Genomic DNA, 24,196 nt, shown 5'->3' with positions numbered 1-24,196 from the left:
TTATGGAAATATTTACTGACAACTGTTAAATAATTCTTCTTGCCACTCCTACAGAGGTGTGAAGGATCACTGTACAGTAAGCTTTTCACAGTATTTCTTACAGTATTTACATCCTCCATCTCCGCTGACCACACACACTGACGCAGCATCTCCTTTAGCAGTGGATGAGTACATTTACAAAGTCACATCTACAAGCCAATCACTGGCTCCTTTTACACAGCGCTCTACATTTCAAGTCAAAGCATTTACAAAAAGTAAATATCAGCATACAAAGGAAAACAAGTAATCAGTTAACTGTACAGTGTTTCTTAAAATTAAGTTAGTACATTCACACACAAAAATAGTTAATCTCAAATGAACTGCAATGCAAACTCTCTGAAGCTAACCATTTTGGTATGATTAGAAAACAAAAAAAGAAAATGTGTAAAATGCAATGTTAAATTCACTCAATAAATAGACCCTGTTTACAACTGCTTTCAAACCTAAAAGGCCAAGCACAAAGAGGGAAATCTTTGATAGCCAGCGTGGAACAGGAAATTCAGACAGCCTGTATGAGATAAGAGCAGCCGCCGCAAAAACAGATAAACGTACTGGTCTATAAATAGGCAACGTTTCAGGAACTTCATCGAATATTCACACTAATTCTGTGTTTGGCTCATTGTCACTTTACCCAGTGTGCTTTGAAATATTTAAAGTATGAAAATGATACTTGCATGCATGCATGCAGTTATACTTCTCAATTTCATCCTGCAGTGTGGAGATCTGTTACTGCTGGATAAACTAGTCAAACATTATTGTCAGTGCAGTCAACAGTGCAAAACCTTTAGCTAACTTTTTAGTGAACAAAAGAAGTCGATGAAGATAATGTGATGCAATTGAAAGCCTCTGAAAAAGCTAGTAAGTGAACCTTTACATGAAATTGTTATGTCTTGTTAGTAACTTAGATGTATTTGTTGTACAGTGCCAGTTTGTGTATCTAAAGAGTAACTTAACACCTACTGAAAAGTGGTTTAACTTCTCACCTTGCTGCAGTGATGTGTACTAGAGGGTGTGTCTATACACTGTGACATCACTGTTGGGTGTGGTTACAGATACAACCAGACATACCAGTTAAAACACTGCTTTTCAGCCTGCCATTAGGTTACTCTTTAAAGACCTGTCAATCATTTTGAGAGTGATAGTAGGTTTCAGGATTTTTGATGCTAAGGGAATGTTTGATCACTCATTGTGCTTTTAACATGCTGTAAAGTTACATGTGTTCAGAGAGGGGTGACCCTCCCTATGAAAGTCTAAGGGAATGCAATGTTGAAGCCTTTACAATATAAACTGGATTGAACCATTTCAGTAGCATGAAGAATATTTTGGTGCCAAACAATACAGTGGGTAAAGTGACCAATGGGCACAGCTGCTAAAATATTAGCGCACCCCAGCATGAGTGCAACCTCAGTTCTGTGTGGAATGTGTTTTCAGTTCAACCAGACATTTAACTCTCGCCTTTAACATTAGTGTCTGCTACAGTGTTAGATGCCATTTCAGAAAAAATTAAATAAACCCGCCCAACTTTGTCTCTTCAAAAATCCTAAACTGTGTCAACAGATGAGGTCCACTCGGGGTCAGTGTCCTCCATTAAGTGAATGAAGAAGTTCATTCAGTGCTCATTGGGTGCAAATGCCCTTTTTATCTAGGCTAAATTCCTACCACCGTATTAGGATTGTGCGTTCAAGCAGCAAGCTCACTAATTTGGCCTTTGTCTGAAAATCTACTAAAGCAGATTACTCCACTATTAGGTCCCTAAAATAAGGGCCTCTTGATTAAATTAAAAATCCACTACTGTTGTGGGTGATTTGAGCTTTTTCAAGACAGTGCCATTGGTTGCTTTTTGCTCCCAAATATGTGCCATCATATGAGTACATGTTTTACTAAGTGACTCTTAAACCCATTTAGTCTCACACAGCCCTAAAAAAAAGAGTTATAGTTCACATTCAGAAGGCTATAATCATAACTTCAAGGATAAGAACCACAGACACATTTCAGATGTAAATGTGATCCTGCTCAAAACACTTCACCTGACTGAAAACCATTATCATCAGTCTCTGTCTCTGTCTGCTCTGCTGTTCAGGAAGGCTGCTGCTCACCTGGGAAACTAATAAGCCGTCAGTTACAAGAGACCCATTGTGGAGGACAAAGGTCAGAGCTCAGTGTCACCCCCTGCTGGGTCAATGAGGGGTTAAATATCCTTAAGAGTGTGTGTAGGTGAGAGAGAAGGCACATCCCTTTTCTGCAGCCTGGTAGCATGAATGAATAGCTTCCTAAGATTCATGTATGTGCTCATCATTCCAGTTTAATCGGGTCAGTGATTGCGTCGATTGGGAGGAGGCGTCAATCCTGTGCTTAAGTTCATTGCTTGTGTAGTATCAAGATTTTTCTGAGAGACGGGTCAGTGTCACGGTGTCTGCAGGCCTCAAAAAGGAAAACTGTATTAACTATTAGCAGTCAGAATAAGAAAAAAAGGAAAATAAGAAATTAATGAGCAAGGGCACCCTACTCCTGATTCTACACATAAAGAACTGGTTAATGATCATAGTTAGTGAAAACAGCTGAACGACTCTGGAAGGAACTTGATCAAGTCAGAGAAAATGGCTCAAGGCGAGCTGAAACGATTAGTCGACTGGTTGATTGACAGAGACTATTTTGATAACTGCTCAGTCGTTGCAGTCATTTTCTAGCAAAAATGGTGAAAAAGTCCAATCACTGGTTGCAGGTTTCACAATGTGCAAATATGTTGCTCTTATTTGTCATAGATCAAACAACAGGTCAAACTGAATATTTTGGGTTTTTGACCATTGGTCAGACAAACACTAAGACATTTAAAAAGGCCACTTTGGACCCTGGGAAGTTTTGATGAGCATTACTGCCCTGCTAATGAAGGTACTCATTAGTCACAGCAAGTGACATCATTTGAGTCATTTCATCTTGGGACTGAAGACTACAAACTCTCAAGAGATACCCTGCGTTGTAAACTTGGAATTTCAAGTTAAAGACATGGGGATATACCAGTCAGGGAAAAGATGTACCAAGTTGCATTATGGGATCCATTGTTTTTGGAGTAACCCTAACCCTAACCCTAACCCTAAAAATCAGGAGCCTCTGCTGCTTCAATTTTGATTTGATTTTAAGTAAGTGCAATACTACATTGCCAGAGTACCTCTTTAGGAGATATAAGACGAGACAACTAAATCTGCAGTGTATTAACACAAGACTGGACTCAAAGTGCAAAGGATCCTGGTAGGAATCAGAAGTCGTAGCCTCAAGCAGAAATGAGGAGTGGGCTACTTGGACTGTCACTTGTTCAAAAAGTCAAGTTTGAACAAATCTGAACTGACACATAAAACTGACTTGAATGCATACATATAGCATATCCATACTGCAGTTGCCACAAGTATCAGTTAGCACGACTCCTCAGATTTGTTGCTGTTGTTGTAGAGTCAGGTAACTGCTTTTTACAAAGTCAGAAAACAGCCTCATCTTTGTTGGAAATTTTGCCAACTGTGGCAAAGAACCATAGAACCTCCTAAAAATACTGCCTCACACTGATTACGCAGTTAGCATGGGCTTGCTCACTAGTATCTTCCTCCATTTTTATTCATTAGCTTAATTCACTGTGAGTGTCAACTGGACATGAAATACGTCAAGCTGGTAGTGAACTAGCCCTCTGCTTGACCACAAGGCAAACTACTTCAGACAGTCTGATCAACTTATAGTACGTTTCGAACAACTCTACAGTTCAATTTTTTTTTTTCATACATTGAAAGGAATGTTTGAATTTCAAATAAAAAGTCACAGCACTACAGGCTACAGAGGTCTGGTAAGCTCACCTATTTCTAATGCCACACCTCCAGATTTTTTATTTTTCAACTTGTTCAGCCCCAACCGACGCCGACTCAAGTGACATCACTTGAGGAAATTTCACACTGCTCAAAAGGTTTTATTAAACTTTTTTCACATTTGCAATAGGACTCCCCAATACCTGTAAACAGACTTTGATGTGTAAAACCAGTCAAGTCCCGCTTTAAGGGTTCTAGCATTTTTGCTGACAGTAGAATGAGGATTTCCTCCCTACAGGAAATGACAAAGTTAGTGTCAGAGTCAGATGACGTCTTTTTCCATCCAAGTACGAGGTGATGTCACGATGGAAACAAAGCCCCAGATAGACTTGGTTTGACCCTCCATATAACTTATGCAATGTCTGATTAAATAACAAAATTTGGCCTAGAATCTGTGATGTGTATAGGAATGGATTACAGTATGGTGCTCTGATGTTAAGACGGCCAGTGGAGCAGGTGTTGATGCCTCAATATCCACTGACAAAGGGAGAGATGAAACAAAACAGGGGTGGGAGGAGATAGTAATGTGAACAGGGATCAGACACAGGAAAGCATTAGACGTGGTGAGGAGGGGGGGGGGGGATTTTTCCAAGAGGTCTGGAAAGTTTAACAGAGCGCTTCACTTTAACCATAAAAGTCAAGAAGGTGGAAAAACAGTATGAGGACAGAAATGCACACAGAGTTTAGAGTGACATTTACACAGGTCCGTTATTTAAAAAAAAAAAGAAAAGAAATCTATCTCCCCTCCTGCTTCAGTTCCACTTCCCATTTCAACACAAAGCAACACTTACTAAAGCAACCCAAACTGAAGAGTTGTTGACCTGAGATGAATAATCCACATAAATAAATAAATGCACCTTTAGCCGCTCTCTATCACTGATTGCTATAACACAATAGTGATTCAACCAACAGCCAGGCCATGAAAAGCTTTTCTATTTGCTGTTCCACACACTCAGTGTCTGGTAGCTCCTTCCAGGGGAGAAAGTCCACTAGCACACAGAAAAGTATGTTTCATATTTCAGCAGCAGCAAAAGCAGTTTGCTGGGAACAGCTAGAGGAGAAACCGACAGAAGCTCAACCTGCATCGATCCGGGGAAAGAGGAACGACACAGTGCTGCCCACAGTGTGTGATGCACAGGCGATCTCTGGGAAATGCAGTGCAGAAATACCGCGGCTACAAGCACTTAGCACCATAAATGGAGAAATGAGAGGAAGGATCACATAGATTAGAAGTCAAACTGTTAAAATAACTTAAGACAGAAGGAGGAATGGTCCCACCGCACACCACATGCAGAATGTGAGGAATCCCAGGTGAAATGCCACTGGAGTCAGTTTCTAACTGCATTGAGGTCGTGGCATTGAGCCATAAGATACACAGAGAACAGAACGAACTGCCAACGTCAGCATCAAACTCTTGGTTACAGTCTCATCCTTCTTTTGACCTTCATTACCAGCACCGTGGAACATATTGGCGCCAGTGTGACAGATAATGAAGCAGGTTTTAAGTGAGTGAACTTTACCCCAAACTCAGACTGCTGTGCTCACTACGCCTGGTTCAGCTGCAGAGGGAAAGCGAGACGTCAGGTTTATCCAGATAAATTAAGAACATAGACAAGCACACACTCACATACACACAGCGAACGCACATGAGTTTTATAATTCTTGAGCTAGGGTTGTGACAGATGTGAAGCTAAGTTTGGAGGAATAAAAGAGGAACTGCACTCGTTGCAGAAAAGGATGCCAGGTAGACCACGGAGTGGTCCATCAATAGCTGGCTCACAGAGAAGCGTTCCCACCCTACAGGACGTCCCAGCACGAAACCTGTTGACACCCTCCCGCCTGTCTTCTCGCCTCATCCTGTCCTCCTCTGTCTCCTCTCATTCTGGGATCTGCATGGCCATCACTGCAGGTTTGGTCTTAAAGTACTGGTTGAAACGAAGCACAGCGTACCTGCAAAAAACAAGAGGAAGGAGGTGGTGAAGACACAGAGTCATAATTTTTATTTTTTAATTTAATTTTGATTTCCTTTTGGTTATGTACCATTAGAGATGCATTTGACCCTTTATTCTAGTCAACATTTGGGAGGACCCATTGTGCTGTTATGTTTGTATTCAACTCAGGATGTGAAAAGGAAGGCTAATGGTAAGGCACTAGACATTACTTTTCATTCGTGTCATTTCAACATCTGCTGAGTCATTGATAGTTCTCACACATTCATTATTGTGTTTGTCTGACATTATATAAAGGAGGGCATCCGTCTGGTATTAGTTCTGTCCTTCACAAATGCAGTGACAGCAAATGACCAGACTGTCAGAACTCTATGTATTCGCACGTATTTTGGATCTAATAATTTAATAATTAGCTTTGCTATAGAAAGTGTTTTCTTAATACTTTCTGCGCCATCACAGACAATAAGCTAACATTAGCAAACTAGAGCACCAAACGCCAGCACTAACAAATGAGATCAGCTAACCAACACACACTGCAGTGCTTCACAAAACTTTCAACTGATTCTGTTCAGGAGAAGAAAACAACTTAGTCCATTGTCTATTTCATTTCACAGGCCTGTGTCCAAACAGTGCTCTGGGTAATGTTAAGTTTCACTTCCTGAATCTGAGAGTCTGAACAAAATTGTGACACTAATACCCTTTTAAGCAGATTTTTTTAAACACTAGTAAACCTGCTAAAAAAGGCAAGTGACTCTTTGTTCACAGCCAGACGAGTTTTCCTGAGAGGACACACACAACTGCAGGGAGCGATGTCATCACAAGCAGTTGCAGAGCACACACCCAGACGCAAGGGAGAAAGAGTGAGCTGCTAGCCGTCGTGCAGACTGGATCTGAATTCACTCTTTCATCCTCTGGCGCAGTGTAGCCACGGTGTTTCTGGTTTAACAGCACCGAGCTGGACAGGTGACAGGTGTGCTTACAGTGTCTGTGCTCTGAAAGACGTCACAACAGGAAAAGGAGTGAAAATTAGCGAGTTGACGTGGGTGTTGTGTTTACATCAATGCTGATCAGAGCAGATAAATACGTGCTTCTACTGCAGAGTCATTTGACCCAGGTGTGAATGCCGAATTTTCCCTTTTCCATTGCCGACAAAAGCCTGACGTTAGCGGGGCTTAGTGGGTTTTTTGACCGGTGGAAAAGGGGCTTAATTAGAACTAAAATAAATTATAGGGTTCCCAAAGATTCTTTGGTAATTACGATTTTTACAAAATATGTACACAATCAAACCAATCACCAAGTAGATACAGTGGGACTAGACTCTAACCCTCCAAAAGTCTGAGATCACTTTCCCATTTAAGTGATGGGGAAATTGGTCTCAGACTTTTGGACTCCACTGTGTATATGTTATGTTATGTCACGTCAAAAACATATTTCATTTTAATTTTAATACACCTCCATGCTATGCAGCAGTAATCAAATTAGTAGACAGGCTCTTTTGACAGTCAAGCCGTTGGCAACATAGGAGTGCTAGGGTTGCAGTCCATGAACCTCCTTAGGTCTACTTCCTGGGAGGCAAACCTGGTGTCCGTTTGTGTTACAGGTAAGTGGACATAGAGTGTTAAGTGGTATGGAGGTTCACAAATGAAATAAGAGCCATGTTGGCTTCAGGGTTTTCAGTTTCAGTCTTTCATAATGTTCTGTTTAACCCGCACTGACAGATTCTTTTCAAACACACAGTCCAACTTATGACTCTATTCTATTCCACACAGGGGGCACCACACACAGCTCTAAGTCTTTCTCACACACACAACCAACCTTGTTTTACTATATTCATGGGGACCCAACGTTGACACAATGCTCCTTACCCTAACCTTAACCATCACAACTGAATGCATAAACCTAATTCTAACCTTAAACCTGACACCAGGTCTTGGCATTCAAACAGCCATTTAAACTTGTGGAGTCCAGCACTATGGTCCCCACAAAGCTGTCAGACCCCACATGTAAAGTGGGGTCTGACAGCTTTGTGGGGACCCCATAAATACTGTATAACAAGCCCAATCTCACAAGCACAAACTTACCCAAGGAAGTCAAAATCAATGGAGGAGTATTTGGCCTGGATGAGCGCCCAGAAGCCCCAAAAGAAGTGAGAAGCCTTGAGAGAGACAAATGGGATATTAGATGAGGTGAAGTAATGTGAGACACGGTGGGTGTGAGTGTGTAAGAGCTTGTGTGTGTTTGCCAACATATTCTTCCTCACCAGAGCAAACTTGTTGACCTGTACGTAGAGTGTCTCCAGCTCTCGTGGGCTGACCTCCTCTGTTTTCTTGGTGAAGAGTTTGTATGCCTGCAGGTAAACTTTGAGCCAGTCCATTTGCATCTCCCGACTGGGGTACAGCCCGTAGTCCAGCTCAGTCATACCTGGTCACATACGAGATGTATAAGCCAAACTACATGGAAAGATTTACACTCACATACAGATCACACTGTGGTTCAACAAACCTGCAAATTCGTTGAAGTGGTTGCCAATGTCGAAGGCCTGGTAGTTGTAGCTGGAGTATTCGTAGTCAATGAACCGAACATGACCTGAAAAAACAACATGTACAGCTTATTAAGGTGCAGCTGCTCAAAAGCAGCTTTGCTAACGCCACTCCCAACCAGCCACTGAGAAGACATTTGGGTCATTAAGCCTGGTTAGTAAAAATGGAATATCAAACTGCTTGTCTAAAGACCTGATCAGTGGGGTTCAGATGAGAGCACCTTGTGGTGTTAATGGTTCCAATATCGTCTGACATAAATGTTATCTGACATAAATACAGATTGAAATAACTGTGCTGTGTCTGTCCTGTCTCATGATTTCATGCTGCCGGTTGTTCCTGTGCTGAAACTCGTTCTCCTTCAACTTTCACCCTCCTGTCTGAAGACATAACAGGATCACTCTTCTGAACTGATACTAAACATCAAATGTGCAGTTTGGAGGAAAAATATCTAAAAATCACTTCTATGATAATAATTAAAATAGTTACTATTAACTGACATTGAAAGAGTCCAGTGACAATGTAGAATCCTGTATTTTCCTGTCTTAATATCATTCATATCATTATATCATACACTATTGGCTCATCGTACAGACTCTAGTTGGGAAGCACAGGGGAGACATAGGAACTTGGCTTTAGGAGTTGTAGCATTAATTTACTGACACACAGCCTTAATTGCACACACATTGCACTCTTAGCTATACTGCTAACTTCTTGCTAACTCTCTGCTCCAGTTGTCAGCCTCACTGCTCTCTCTCTTCCTCTCTCGCCCGCGACACAACCTACGTACTGAGCTATTCCTGAAAGGAGCCGCTCTACTTGTGTAACACAATGCTGTCTCAAACCTCTCAAACTGCAGATCTTGCACAGAGATGCCCTTATTTTAATGTACTAGTTTATTTTCTATTGTAAAGCACTTTGAGCTAAATCACAGTGTAATTTGCTAATTTTCTTGCTACTGCTAAGACTGTTGAAGTTATTTTCTAATGCACAAGTTCAATTCCACACACATCCATGCTATATAATGTATAATCTGTATTCTGTGTGCAATATCGTAACTGATCTAAGCTTGGTGGAAGATGGCAAACTAGCTAGTCACCTGTCAAACATCCCAGAGTTATCAATATGCATTTGCAAACGTCCAAATGCTGCTCGCCTGCCTGCTTGACAAGCCCTTTACAGGCGTTTACACTCACACCTGTACGTAATAAACATTCTTGTTTTCTTATCATCAAGGCAAGAGTCTCGGCTAAGGTCACTTAAAATGTAAGAAGGTCACCAGAGTCAGTGAAGAAGTTTGTTTGGAGTAAGGAGACCTGTAAATGTGATCAGCTGATAACTGATTCTTAAGAATATGGTCAAACTGTACAGATGCAATTTAGACTTGAGATCTGATCACAGATCAGTCAGATCAACTCCAGACATGGTATGGCTGAAGCAACAGCAGTCCTACTGCAATTCAATAGGCTTGTAATTACACATGCATTAATGCATTCTTCCTTATCCAGATATGATATTCAGATACAGAACATATGTTAATATCAGGTGTAAATGGGGTTGAAAATAGAGCTGTAAGGATTAATGGGCAACAGTTTGGATGTCTGATAAATTGTTGGAACCATATTTTTTGAGCAATAATGACAACAATTAATTGGTTCCAGCTTCTAAAATGTGAATATTTGGTGATGTGATAGCTCAGTTTTCTTTCATAGTTAAGTCAATATTCCTGTGTTTGGACTGCTCTGGTAAACTGTGTTGGACATTTATAGACCAAACAATCTATCAAGAAAAATCAGATTAGTGGATAATGACAATTTTCCTTAGTTACAGTCCTAAACTCTAAAATATGTAATACATTATACAAAATATCCCTACTGTTTTTGGTGCTGCAGTGTGGGGAGTGAAGATCATTCTGACTGTGGGAGAGGATGACACCCAAATCGGGTGACGCTCGATTTAAGCGGAAGGTACCTACCCTCTTTGCTGTTGTGGATGATGTTCTTGCAGAGCAGGTCATTGTGGCAGAGCACCACAGGGGAGCCCAGCGTGGAGAGATGCTCCTTCATCCACACCATCTCCTGCTCCAGCACCACCTTGCTGGGAACCTCCTGCTGGATCCTGGACAGGGAGCGCAGAGACAGAGGCAGAGAAGGAGAAAGAGGAAGAGGAAGAGAAAGAAAATGTCAGATCTTTAACACACTTCAGGTTCTTCTCATTAAACAAGTATTCGGACATCACTGGGCCCAAGTGTATGGTAAAGGAAAGTGACAGGAATTGTTTTACTAGTTGTTATGGACCAAAATAAAGCACCTTTCATTGTTTTTGGTATCATTAATAAGTGGGAACATGCTGCAGGTGATGTGAACACAGCTGAGACCAACATGCACAAACAGCACACAGGCTCAGTGGGGCACTGCCCGACAGGCTCCTGGGATCACAGCTACAGAGAAACAAGTTCTCAGAGGATACTCCTGGTGCTGCAGAGTGCTCCTGAATCACCATGGATACACCACTATGTCTCCTTTTGAAATGGGCTTTGAGACCTGATTACACATGCTTGATTTGGGATTTATTTTATAACTGTTTGTACATATTATGCTTGAAAATGGCACTGAAGCATCTCCTGCAGCTGCATTAAAACATTTGACCTTTTCCATCTGTGGGCACACGACACAGGCCCGCTCAACGTTTAGTGCTCAGCCCAGGCCAGATGACTCACAGTGACCCCTTCAGATTAACAGCAGGTGCAGCTTCAACCTGTGTCGGTCTGAAAGTGGTATTATTGGCTAGTTGAGAAAGGGTTAGGTTGCTGAGTTAGTGTCTCAGCCAACCAGACCGGTGTGTGCTGAGCAGAGACCCCTGTGCTGACTGTAATGGGTTTACCGGGCTTAATCCACAGTTAGCCTGATAGCAGGAGATGAGAGAAAGCAGGGAGTGAGGCTGGGTTAACACACACACACACACTCTCACTCTCCTCGGAGATCTCTACCTGGCTCGCTGCCTCTCCTTAACCTGTGGCCTCTCCAAGAGTCTCAGCTGTTCAATCCCTGCCTGGCCTATAGCACAGATATCACACTGTTGATCTATGGGAGGTGGCCAGTATTTTTTGTCATCACTACTGAAATAATTCTATGTAACAACAGAATATTATATATATTTACATATGTATGTATGTATGTATGTATATATATATATATACAGTATATATAATGTGGCTTTCTCTTCTCTCTGCTTCAGACCGCAGTGTAACAAGTGTCTGCTGCTCAGGACCAGGACACTCTGGCTGTCTACGTTACCAAGGAAGAGAGTAAAGTGACCTGACACAGAGCTAAGCAAACATCTGCTGGCCCACTGCATGCCTCAGACTCCCTAATCCAGTCGGCTATTATTGTTGCAGTTATGTAAGCCACATGCTGGACTTAATCTAATAGCCATCAGAACAAAGATACCAGCTGTGACTGGGCAGCTGGCCAGGTTATGAAACAGTCTACCTTTGTCGGCTCCACAGGTCCAGTGCCAAGACGCGGAGCGAGCCATCTTCAGCATGAACTCCTCTGAACTATTCATCCTTCCTCTTTCCCACAGATGACAATACAAGTGCATGAAAATCATTTCTCAATAGCAAATGCACCGACCTTATGTTTGTGTGTGTGTGTGTGTGTGTGTGTGTGTGTGTGTGTGTGTCAGTGCAGGGATCAAAAGTTGTTGGATAAGTTCAGAGAGTCACAAACTCTCTGTTTTTTTCCAGTGTCTTTGGTTACAAGCTGTCTCATTATCACATCACCTGATGAAGCTGATATATTTGAGGATAAGACAATTATATGTTGAAGACATCAGGTATTCTTTTTGAATGGAGAGAGCGCAAGTGTAACACCGGCTCCTACAGAGTGCTGCATCATGTGCAGACTTACTGTTACTAAGCTCGCGAAGTCCATTTATATCGAGTCTTTCAGGTTTGCTGTGATGGAGGAAATAATATGTGAAAACGTCTCCTGACGTCGTTACTGCAGAAACAGACAGCTGTTAAGTATTACAGATATCTGAAATGATGAAAAGCTCAAACGGACAAAAACATCATTCTGAGTGCTTCCAAGAGGTTGAAAGGAGACTTTATGAATATGTGACGGACAAGCTACACAAATGTGAGATTTACATTCTGTTTACAATTTCATGTTTCAGTTGTGGGATAAAAGGGTTCAGAGATGGATAACATCTTCTCCTTGGATTAAAAGTATCTCAGGGAAACTTCCCCAACAGAACCAAGTGTGAACATTTGTTGCATCTTCAAAAACAGGTGTTGGAAAAGGGAGGATCCTCTGATAATCAGGGTGACCTTATATTAGGGCCAACACAGCACAATGTTTACCATGTTCATTATCTTAAGCTAACATGTTAGCACGCTAACATTTCCTAACATTTCCTAATCAGGAATGTCAGTAGTTTTTGATGTATTTGGTCATAAACTGGACACTCTTTATGAAAATGCATGTCTGTACAAAAATTCATGGCGAGCCATCAACAGCTGATGAGATATTTCCCTCTGGTTCAAAGTGGTGGACTGATTGATCAACATTACCATCTCTAGTGCCACACCACTACCATGGCTAGTAATGCTACAACTAATCTACTAACTATTGCTGGGTGATAAAAAGACCTTGATAACTATTACAAAAAAAAAAAAAATTCCCACAATAATGATGATCAACTGATGAATACGTTTTTTATAAATGTATCTGCTCTACATTTGGATCAATCATTTGTGTTACAAAGGATGGCAAAATTGTGGCAAAGAGAGGTCACACAACCTCATCTCCCAGGTTTGGAAATGGTGTAGTTTTCTAAAGCTGCATGAATAGTGCAGTGACGTCTGTTGCAAGATATGCAGCGCACTGTGCCGAAGAAGACTAGAAACACAGCAAACTTTTTCACCAAAGACAACATTACCATCCCACCATCACAGTGTACAGAAAGCTAAAGTCTGCGCACCCAAAGTGCTAGCACTGATGCTAGCAGCCAAGCACCGGTGCAGCCGGTGTTGCACAGTGTTCAGGCACACACTAATTACATAACTTCCCCACTGTCCCCTCTGTCTTTTTCAATTTTTCATAGACATAAAACCCATTTGTTCCCACATTCATCCAATAAAAAACTTGTAAAAATACTAACGCCTATTTAGCGATATTCCAGATTTAAACCCAATGCCAAAGAGAAACCTGAAAACATGAACGAGGCCATCAGCAAACTCAGTCTGTAATTTACAGACACTGAACAGACACACTTCTTTTCTTGTAAAATGAGTGTGATCAGTAACACCAGTGTTGTCACCAGTTTATTACCCAGTGGGAAAATTTCCACACCGTGGCTTCGCAAACAAGCCTCTCGTGGTATCAGCAGCTGCTCCTGTCGGCCTCCTCAGGCATTACCTGATATGATGAGAGCTCAGAAAGAGGCAAGGACACAGCAAGTGCAATTTCATACTTCACTTACTGAAAGTGTTTTATTCTGGGTACTAAGTGCCCGGATGGGAACATTTTTCAAAAACGGATCTGCCTCAGCTTTATGAAGATTGGGTGGGCAAGGTGGGAGAGCAGCTTTACACACTGTAATCAGGCTGTACGACAGAGCTTTACAAATGTAACACTATAAATGTTATACCAGTTGGTTGCAGAGTATTGATTATTGATTAAAAAAATAGGATCATTTAGAAACTTAACAAATCTTGTGATTAATGTGGAATTCAATCCCAAATGGAATATACCCTTTCAAATTCAAATTAAAAGTTACCCACGGAGTTTCCTTGTAATCAATCAGTGTTCACAATCAGTGTGACTCAACATAACACACTGTGTGTATCACTGAGGTCTGACAAACGTGATGATCGTGTTTCCTTCTTTATTAATATTATTAAATGTATATCTCAATAACTACGTATATCAATATGATAGTATTTTTGACCATATCACTTAGCCCGACTGTGGCAGAGAGTCTGGAGTGTGAGGCCACCTTCATGTAAAATGAACTCTCTTCACTCAGCGTCTGTATGTACATGATGAGTTAGACAAACTAGCTGTGGCAGTTAGAAAATTAAACAGTGTAACTAGTTCACTAGTTAACTAATGGTACAGGCAAACCAGACTGTGCTTCATGAGCTACTGGATTATTATCACAGCATGTGCAGAGCCACAAGCATGAGGACCAACTACAAACTACTGAGCAGCAACTGAGGGTCCAGCTCTCACCTGATGTTGGAGGCTTGATCGGTGAACTCTGTGGCCACAAGGGAGAAGTATTTCCTCATCTTGATCCAGAGGTTAGGTTTGGGGATGCAGCCGTTGTGTGCGTGGATGGCATGAATACGAGCCATCTCCCTGGCTATCAGTCTGAGAGGAGGAGACACACACACACACACAAATGAATATGGTCATCATCATGACTAGATTTTCAACATGAAATGACAACAAATCCAAGGACTCAGTGACAGACAGCCCTGCTAAGGGATTAAGATACTTTTCTGTGCAAGGTTAGATGAGGACAAATATCTCTCACTGATTTCAGGGAATGAGTCCATTCCCAAAATCATCATGTAACACACATTTATTTAACAAAAAACGCCAATGACAATGTGCATTAGCAGTGAAGGGGACACATGCTTTAGGCACATTGCTGTAGTAATACAGTGACATGACCAACTATTTTGCACGGGCGCATCTTTGGAATCAGCCTTTGTTTATTTGTTTCACTTGTTTCGATGGAATCATTTGCATGTGACAGACATGTGAACGCTTCATTTGCCTCTGTAATGAACAGTGTCGAGGAATCAAAGCACGGCAAACAGTCTGTGTCTCAGTTTCTACGTAGGGAGTAGAAACCACAAAGGATTCTGAGCACGGTGCTACCTGGCACTGTTTTATAACTGCACCATCTCTAACGTGTCCCCACCTGAGTAGGGAAGGATCCCTGACATCCTGCGTCCCCAGAGCATCCCCCTGCATGAACTCATAGCAGATGCCGTTCTGAAAGGTGCAGTAGAGACGAGGAGCGCAACCATTAGCATGTAGCACCTAAAAGTGAGACACAAAAACATACAATTAGGTGGGAGAAACAAATCTGTGGCAACTTCAGAGGAGAGTACACACCCATTAAACTCCCCTTTGTTTTTACGCTACCTGAAAGCTCTTGAGCTCATTGTCTCTGTCCACAATCAGCTCAGTCTTGTTCCCGTACACTCGGACCAGCACGACGTCCTCTGGACTGTCCTCCACGTAGCAGCCCACCAGCTTGTTGGTGGTTCCATCAGTGAAGAGCTAGGAGAAGAGGAAGATAAGTCACTTGACGGGTCACAGAGACGTACCCTCGACCTCTGACTGTCCAGCACCACAGTGGTTCCCGCACTAAAGCTTCAATTTCAATCCACTCCACAGTCACACAACGCTGTCAGTGTTCCCTGGGCCTGGATCAACAGTGCAAACACCATGCAGCTCTGACCTATATGAGATAAATGTATCATAGAACAACATTCTGACTGTTTTATCCCCTGGGGGGCTGGCGCATGTTTCAGGGGCGTCACCCATCTTTTCCTGTGTTTCCACTTGGAGAAGAGATTCATTTTCCACTGAACTTTGGAATAATTTAATTCTAGAATTTACTTATAAACTCGCACATCTGTCTTCCACCATGACCACAAAACATTAAATGAAATAAGATATAAAACTACTTGCACTAATAATGGCAGAGAGGAGTAATAGGAGTGTTGATTTCATATTACATCCTTCAAACCTGGAATTAATCATGATGCAAGTGGTTAATTGATCAAACAACAATATAAACATTTCCCGAAGCTAATAGTCTATACATGTGGATTACACAGCAGTTCTTTGACTGTAATAATAATAATGTAGTGTGTGTTACCTCGTGTGAAGGATGCTGACAGTATATGGTCACATGAAGGACATTGTCTTAAAATCTACATGTTACATTTCAAACATTCTATGGGATAGAAGTTTGGGATTAAACTGTTGCATAGAAACATCTCATGAGTTACAGAACAGCTAGATATTTAATTATATATTCTTCCTCAGATCTGTGTCTGTGAAGAGAGTTCTGCTGGTCACTACCCAGGATTGGAACGTGGGTTGTAGTTTATGACTCTTATCTAGAGAGGGACAGAGGAAGGGAGGTTGGTGTGTGTGTGTGCATGTGTGAGTGTGTTCATGCATGGCACAGACAGGCCAGGATTCACACCTTAGTGTTAATCAGTCCTTTTGTTGTTACTTGTCCTATACAAGAAACAATCAAATATCATTAGACAAAGTCTTATTACAAACTGGAGATTTTGCCTATATTCTCCAGTTGCCTGGTGTCCATTGGTTAATCCTCTGGAGCTGACCCTTTGACCTTTGGTCTGGTTCTGTGTCCTGCTAAAAGCATGGTCTGTTTGTGGGAGAAGGGTCCTTTGTCTCTGTTTCCTATCAATTTGATAGTTTGATGGTGGGAAGAGTCGCAAAGTGTCAGTTGTGGGTCCGTAACTCTGCATGTCCTTATAATGAACTTCCTTAATGGCTTGTGGCTGATGCCAGGCCAGGTATGTACGCTACAGTCACATGGCTAAACTACAATACTACATATTCCAAAAATGATTACAATTAGTAAACACAAGATCTAGGTCACACGGGTATAGGCTCAAATTAAGTGGTTTTAATTAGAAACTGTTATTGCATTGTTTATACATTGGGCAAGAGAGAAAGAGCGACCAAATAGCGAGACTGGTGTCGAGTGTTGCTTGGATTTCAGCTCTCTCCTCTCGCTCTCTCTCTCTTTCTCTGACTGTTCAAAAAGTCCTATTTACAACCATGAAAAACAGCAGCTAAGAAACCGAACTGAGTGACATGTTCTGTCCTTATAAAGATCTCCTCTGCTCTGTTTAATCACAGTGCAGCACCTACACACAACAAACAGCGTCAGTCAGCTGGTTGGAGTGTGTGTGTGTGTGTGTGTGTGTGTGTGTTCCAAGCATTGCTTATATACATGAAACTATGGCAGGACAAATTCAATTTGATATTACTTTAAATACTACAACAAATACTGGTAATAATAAGTTACTACATTAATGGGTTTCTTTAATAAAAATGTTACATGTCAAAACAAGATTCACACCAGAGCTTCAAGTCCTGCGGTTAGAACCAGCAGACAAAAACAGAACAAATTTAGGGAACTCAATATCACTAGTGGTATTAGGGGATCTGAGACAATTAGAAAAAAATAAAAGTCAATTTGCCAACAATGTTCATCAGAGCAGCGTTTATTTAAGTTTATTTTAGATTTATTTCATTTTGGTTGGTCCACTTCTAGAGAAAGGTGTGACTCATTCAAACCTCCTAAACCACTGGGGAATTCTCAAAATAAATCCCATTAAAAATGACTTGTGTTTGTACAAGTGATCTTGCATGAGGCACAATGACCCCTCTGCAGGGTGGTGTTGGTGTTGCATCAGTTAGTCAACAGGTTGAGCCCAACACCCCTTCTAAAATGAAGAGTATGCAAAAAGTCTGGTGTGTCTGAAGCTGGGCCTTAAATATCTGAATGGCAGCATCACTCCAGTGGAAGCCAGTGGGCCAGTCCGTCCCACTGCGGCAAGCACAATAACAACATACACATCTCCCCCGGCCCAGACGCTCACTCACGCATATCTGACATTCCACACGTGGCTGACCACAAAGATGGGCGCACAGGCATCCCTGTTATGACCCAACATACACAAGCATACACGCCTTTGCTACCACATGACTGATCCCTTCTACCCGCCACACAATACGCCGCTAAGACCGGTGATCAATACATTGACAGACAGCGATAAGCTTGGACCCAGACAGAGGTAAACATTCATCCATATACCGCCTGACGTTTTATTTTTGCCATCAGTGAGTCTACGTTCGGTGGTCTGACTGTAACGGCCTGAAGCCGGCTTCCTTTGGCAGAGATGAGTCACTCTGACTGCAGCATGAGAAAGTTGTAAGAGGAGACTGCCGCTCGCTGTTGCTATTGGCACAAGTTGCTGTTTTCAGGAACTCAGTGTGTGTGAGATGTTTGGAAATGGACAGTGTGTATTTACAGTAAAAGTCTTCCTGTCCAGGTGGCGGGACTAAGCAGGTGTTTCTGTCAACAGTGCTGCCCTGCTGCTCCTCGCCACATTTAGCGCTTCCCGCTCTCATCAAAACAATGGTCCCGCTGCTCCAGAACATCCTTCCCAACGCAACCAAAATAACCAACATTTCTTTTTTTATTTTCTTTTTTTAAACTTAATCTCACATTTTCCTCAGTCCGTCATCATCATCATCATCATCATCATCTGCTGCTGTGACTTGGTCCGTGAGTGCGCTGCCAGTCATGCAGCTGTACCATTCCATACCAGGACAAAAGCAGCCGGTGGGACAAAGCCTGTTTGGGTGAGGGTCATTGAGAAAAGCGCTGCTGGTCTGGCCTTCAGCGAGCGAGGTAAACGACGTCACCTCCTGAGCTGCAGGTGTGTGAGTGGGTGGGGTATCAGATCCAGAGAGATTAGCCAGCAGGATGTAAACACATGGTTGCCGTGGCTGGGCTCGAACCATGGCACCGTGAGAGTAACAGCAGTAAATGGTGTCACTCCACAGACTTTGACCTGGCAATGACACATGGGCACTTGATCCTTTTACAAGGAATCAATTATGCATTTTCCTTTCCCTGACGAGCCGAGCGGTTCTACAGCACAGTCATGTTTCTGTAGTTTCAATAAATCCAACGCAGTGATCTGTCTTCTCTCTCATGGATCTCTTTTTAATTTCAGGAGTCGGAACTTCAGAATTCAGCTTTTAGTCATGTTATATATTTAATTCAAGCTGATTAACCTCATTGCCCAACCATCAGCTTCAGTATTTGGATCAAATGGCTCATGAAAAATAAGTTGTGCCGACGTCATTGGGCTACAGCTGCTATTTCACTGTGTCCCCATATATTCTGATGCTGATAATGTAAGATGAGACTCTGTGGCAGATCCACACAATTAGGGCTCAATAAAGATTGACTGGAACATCCCTACAATGGGACAAAATTTTACTATACTACATATAAAATACTGAATACTGGCATTTTGATGTCCTTTTTTTCTTCTCTGGTTTCTGAATGTTTTTTGGTTGGATTGTTGTTCAATTTTCTATATAATTTCTTCTTTTTCTTTTTTTTATCTATTTTCTAAACTTTGTCAGAAAAAATGTAAAAAATGTAAAAAAATATCTCAGACATTAAATACGACTCCATCTTGATAAAGGTTTGTGGAGCATGATAACAGAAGGGACAATGATGGAAGTAAGTTTAGCTCTTTGTAATTATATGATGTTCCCCTACTAAACATTACATCAAACAAAAATCTACACATTTGTTAAGCAAAAACCTGTCGTTTCTGAATGAAAACGATTCTGTTTAATCGAAATATTATTGAAAACGCCATATGGCCAAGTGCAGTATCTAAATCGCAAGTGCTGCAATTTTTTTGATAAAGGTAAAACATGTCCAACAGACCATAAATGAAGCATTGTAGTGCTACAGAAACGCCCCGGCCTACAATTCATATTCTCAGGACGTAAAGTAAGATGCTTCTTTGGTACAAGGCTCAACAAAAATCACATCATCATCTTTCTTATATTTTCTCCAGTAAAAGTGAAATGAAGAAAGTACCATTCGAACTGAAACCATGACTCATATTGCAATTGCTGAGTGATTTTTTTGCATGTCATTCAGCCCTATCTCTGCTGCATTTTCATTAGTGACATCAGTTGCATCAAAACAAGCACTCTCACACACTACTTTCTCCCTCAACAAATGAGAACGCACAATTACACCACATGATGCAGAGCAGCAGAAGCCGACAGTAAGGAAGATAAACCCAGTGAGAGTGAGTGAGACACACCGGCACAGGACAGTGTGAGAGAAAAGTTGTGTAAGGACAAATAAAAATGACTAAATGTCTCCTGAAGAAAATCCCACTGATGGTGGTGAGAACGAGAATGAGAACGAGAACGAGAACAAGAACGAGAACGAGAACGAGAACGAGAACGAGAACCCCAACTCTGCTCGCACCGGGAAAAGGTTCACATTCTGAGGTGTGTACGTTTTTTGGATTCAGACAAGATGATGAAAGACAAAAATCACGCACACTGTAAGCAAGCGGTGTTTCTAGCAGCGGCAGATGCAGAGTAACACCACAAAGTTTCACCTTAAAGGTCACCACACACTGCAAAATGATGAAGCTAGAAAGCTTAAGAAAACTTCAGCAGAAAATCTCTGCCGTCCGACCACACACGTCAGTGACAGAGACCATATACAGTGCATCGCCATCAGCATAGCCATCAAGCTCCCACAGACACAAGGAGAGAGAGGGGTTGTGTAAATAGGAGAAGTTGATTGTTAAGTGTGATTCATGAATTTGCATTTAAGTAGTGCTCCATTTCTGTTGTTCAAAGTTAATGTGCCGGTCCTATATCAGGCAACATCATAGTGTCTGTTGCGTTTCCTTGTCTCTCAGGTAAATCAGTGAAATACATGTTAATACTGAAAGAAAAACTGAGAGAGAGAATCATGATCTCATTTCTAAGCAACAAAATCATGATTCTCATTTTATCCATAATGGTGCAGCCCTATGATAATACCTATTCTCCAAACATTTTAAAATGAGTGCCACTGAGCTCAGGAGACATAATTAATAATAACAATAATAATAAATTAATAAATAGTGTTCTGTTACAACTGTCACACAAAAAAAAGAAAGAGAAAACGCTTTACAAATATGGAGTGTGCCTGTTTACATCCTGTAAAGCACCACCTAAAGCACTGTAAAATACCTCAAATAGGCTCTTTAATATTAAACTGAATGTGAGCATGAATGGTTGTTTCCCCCTAAGTGTCAGCACTGTGATAGACTGGCAACGTGTCCAGGGTGTAACCCGCCCTCGACTGATGTCAGCTGGGATTGGCTCCAGCTAAAAGGATAAACGGTATGGCTAATGAAGGAATGAATGAATAAATTTTAAACTGTCAGAGTAAAATGTTCAACAGAAGTGGTGAAGGCTACAGATAGCAGAGTGCTAACCCTGGATTAATATGTCAGAGTGTTGGATCAGTGATCCGGAGATGTAACAAATGTTCATTCCTTCTATTTGCTGTTTCAATATTTCTTTTAAGGAGTCTGTTGAATTTCATTTTTTTTTTCCTATTTACCTAATTTTGTTGGATCTTACTACGGCTGAAATCGTGACTCATATCCCAATTGCATCAGGCCTAAATCTTACGAAAAGGTTTTACAGAAGCTGTTCTTTTTTCCATCGTATCTTTAAAATGTGCATTTGAACCTTTTTATTTGTATTTTTGTTTTAATATTTTAAGTGAACTTATATATAAACTTTTGTGATAATCGATTAATCACATCTTTTTTAACAAAATATCCCCATATTCTCTTCTTTAAGTCTCCCAAATGTGAAAATTTTGACCTTATACAGGCCAAATGCTTTATCCATAATGAAAATAATGTATAGTAGCTGCAGCCATTCTAAAGTATTGTATGTTACATTTTATGTATGAAAGGATCCAGAAAAAATTAAGATTATCAAAACATTATTACTATCATCAGCAGTTACACTTTCTATGTTAATGACCCCAGATGAATTACATTAGACTACAAACTCCATTATGACATTAGGGCTGTAAGTATACTGTGCCGCAGTATTTTGCTATGCAAACTGTGTGCAGAGTGAGTTGTGAGTGTGTCACTGATCACTGATCTCTCTGCCTCCAAGATAAAGCTCCATCCCACAGATGGAGCTTTCATTTAAAACATGAAGTGGATTTATGGCTCACTTTGACTGCAGAAATGGTTTTACAGTGTCTTTTATGCCCAATCAAGCAATAGGTGAGTTCCCCAAATGACCTTTGGAGGCAATTTGCTGAGACAACAAGCACAGACTCCACCAGCTACAGTTTCTCTTATTCTACTGTGGACCTTCCAATGTCTGTAACTGTGAATTCATGAATAATACAACATCTTTAATCCAAATTAGAAGGTTTTTAAACTTTACACCTTTATACAACTAAAGCAGGTACAGATTTGTGTGTTTGTCCTCATGGTAACTGTACGTCTGCCTTCTGTTTCTGTCTTACAGTTGACATTATACGTATCCGTGTCATCTGTGTGTATAATTTTGCCTTGTAAAAGGCAAGTGAAATACAGCATCCAACAAGAGGAGTTGTTGGACGAATAGTTTTTTAGAGAAAGTTGATCCAACCAAATTCAGACATTATCTTACTGCCAACATTCTCATTAAGACATGAATTAGATTTCATAATATTTTCTATTATGAATCTGAATGCAAAACACAGAGGTTTGTCTTTTCATTTTAAACAGTGTATTGTTTGCATGTTGTACTGAAGTGTAGAGGGAAAGGTATTTTGATTGTTATTTATTTTTATTTATTACTGCTATTCTGCTAATCGTGTGGATGGTTCGCTAATCTACACTATGGGAGTTACTGGACACATTTCTCCAAGTGGCTAAATAAAGTATTTATCTATCTATCTTTCTATCTATCTATCTTTTAAAAAACTGTGAGTATTAATACTGTTTTAGTCTAATTTTGTTATAAATACTGTTTCAGTATCATATATCACCAGGCCTTTAGACCAGGCTGAGTTGTTGTGAACTTCAGTACGTTGCATTTCGTGTAACATAATCAAAACCGCCATCCTAAAGAGTCTCAGTATGCTTTTGCCTGTGTAGTCCCCAAAGCCACCACAGCAGATCATGTTTCTTTTATCATTAACATTCAGTCACACTGGATTCAGACAAGACAGCAAAAAGACATGATAAAAAAGCCATAAACAGGATTCATAAGGTGTCTTTGCTTCCTGGTGCCATTAACAACCCTCATGTTTCTCAACCAAACTGACCATCACGTCACTACCAGCTGGCCACTGACACTAAGATGACAGCATGACTTGGCTTTCATGCTACATTTGGTACTTGATGTTGTGGACTTTGGACATATTAAACTATCTGAAAACTGAATGACCTTAGCTTAATTGATGAAATAGTTTCCTAGTGGCTTTTGTGGTAATTTACAAGCTGACACTAGTTCGCTACCTTAGTTAGAGTTCAGACTGAGAGCGTCTTGCTAGCTTAGCTAACTTTACCATATTATTTTACTATCAAGACAGATACCAACCCATAAAACGTCCTCATTCATAAATCAGGAAGAGGACGTGGCTGTGTAGTGGTGTGCCGTTTGTTAAGAAAACTACCCGGTAGATAATCTGTCCACGGCCCTCCTCCTGCCTGGTTGACACTGTCTGGTGATGCTGCAGAGCTGTCAGTCTTAGCTTAGCTAGCCTAGCATACTCTGCGCAGCTAGCATAGCGGCTAACGTTACCTTGGTCTTGACATGGCTGGTGTCCCACGTCGGTCTCAGCTCTTTAATGAGCTTCATCGCCCCCTCCGTTACGTTGTGTTCGTCCACGAAAATGGGAATTTTTCTAATGACCGGCGACCCGACGGGCACATGTATCTGCGTCTCCATCCTGCAGCCGTTTATCTGAAACGTTAATCTCCGAGCCCTTCACAGACACCTCCAGAAATTGCAACATACAAGTGTTGCTTGGTTTATAAGTAGCTAAATGTTGATGTGTTTTTGTGAATAGACTGAAGTTCTGCTTGATAGATTTATCTTGCTTGATAGCTGTTGCAATAACGATGAGTAAGAAGCTGTGAAGATGACCGATGAAACTGCCGGGTAGAGATGCTCGCTGCCGG

General features: G+C 41.2%; 1 protein-coding gene across 2 annotated transcripts; it reads right to left on the bottom strand.

The window, feature by feature from the left end:
• Positions 1–2: 2 nt before the first annotated feature.
• On the bottom strand, positions 3–24,196 carry LOC111221703 (ethanolamine kinase 1-like). 2 transcript variants are annotated; one of them, XM_022745213.1, is made up of 10 exons: positions 23,817–24,196; positions 16,279–16,293; positions 15,537–15,674; positions 15,310–15,431; positions 14,610–14,750; positions 10,346–10,488; positions 8,336–8,419; positions 8,094–8,254; positions 7,915–7,988; positions 3–5,834 (listed from the first exon to the last, which is right to left on the bottom strand). In XM_022745213.1, the coding sequence occupies exons 1-10, from the start codon at positions 23,961–23,963 to the stop codon at positions 5,762–5,764; spliced, it is 1,098 nt and encodes a 365-aa protein (XP_022600934.1). In that variant the 5' UTR covers positions 23,964–24,196; the 3' UTR covers positions 3–5,761. The 2 variants fall into 2 exon arrangements, with proteins under 2 accessions (XP_022600934.1, XP_022600935.1); XM_022745214.1 differs by lacking the exon at positions 16,279–16,293.

Source organism: Seriola dumerili, unplaced genomic scaffold, assembly GCF_002260705.1.
Source record: "Seriola dumerili isolate Sdu_G_001 unplaced genomic scaffold, Sdu_1.0 BDQW01000088.1, whole genome shotgun sequence".
In the NCBI taxonomy this organism is placed as follows: domain Eukaryota; kingdom Metazoa; phylum Chordata; class Actinopteri; order Carangiformes; family Carangidae; genus Seriola; species Seriola dumerili.
This window is presented reverse-complemented; position numbering and strand designations above follow the sequence as displayed.

Bases quoted from the DNA above. Each gene is read 5' to 3' on its own strand.
- LOC111221703 (XM_022745213.1), bottom strand. From the start codon at position 23,963: ATGGAGACGCAGATACATGTGCCCGTCGGGTCGCCGGTCATTAGAAAA. The intron at 8,255-8,335 runs GTTTGTTGAACC...GTATGTGACCAG, and splicing joins CCACTTCAACGAATTTGCAG to GTATGACTGAGCTGGACTAC. The intron at 5,835-7,914 runs GTAAGTTTGTGC...TGTTTTTTGCAG, and splicing joins ATTGATTTTGACTTCCTTGG to GTACGCTGTGCTTCGTTTCA.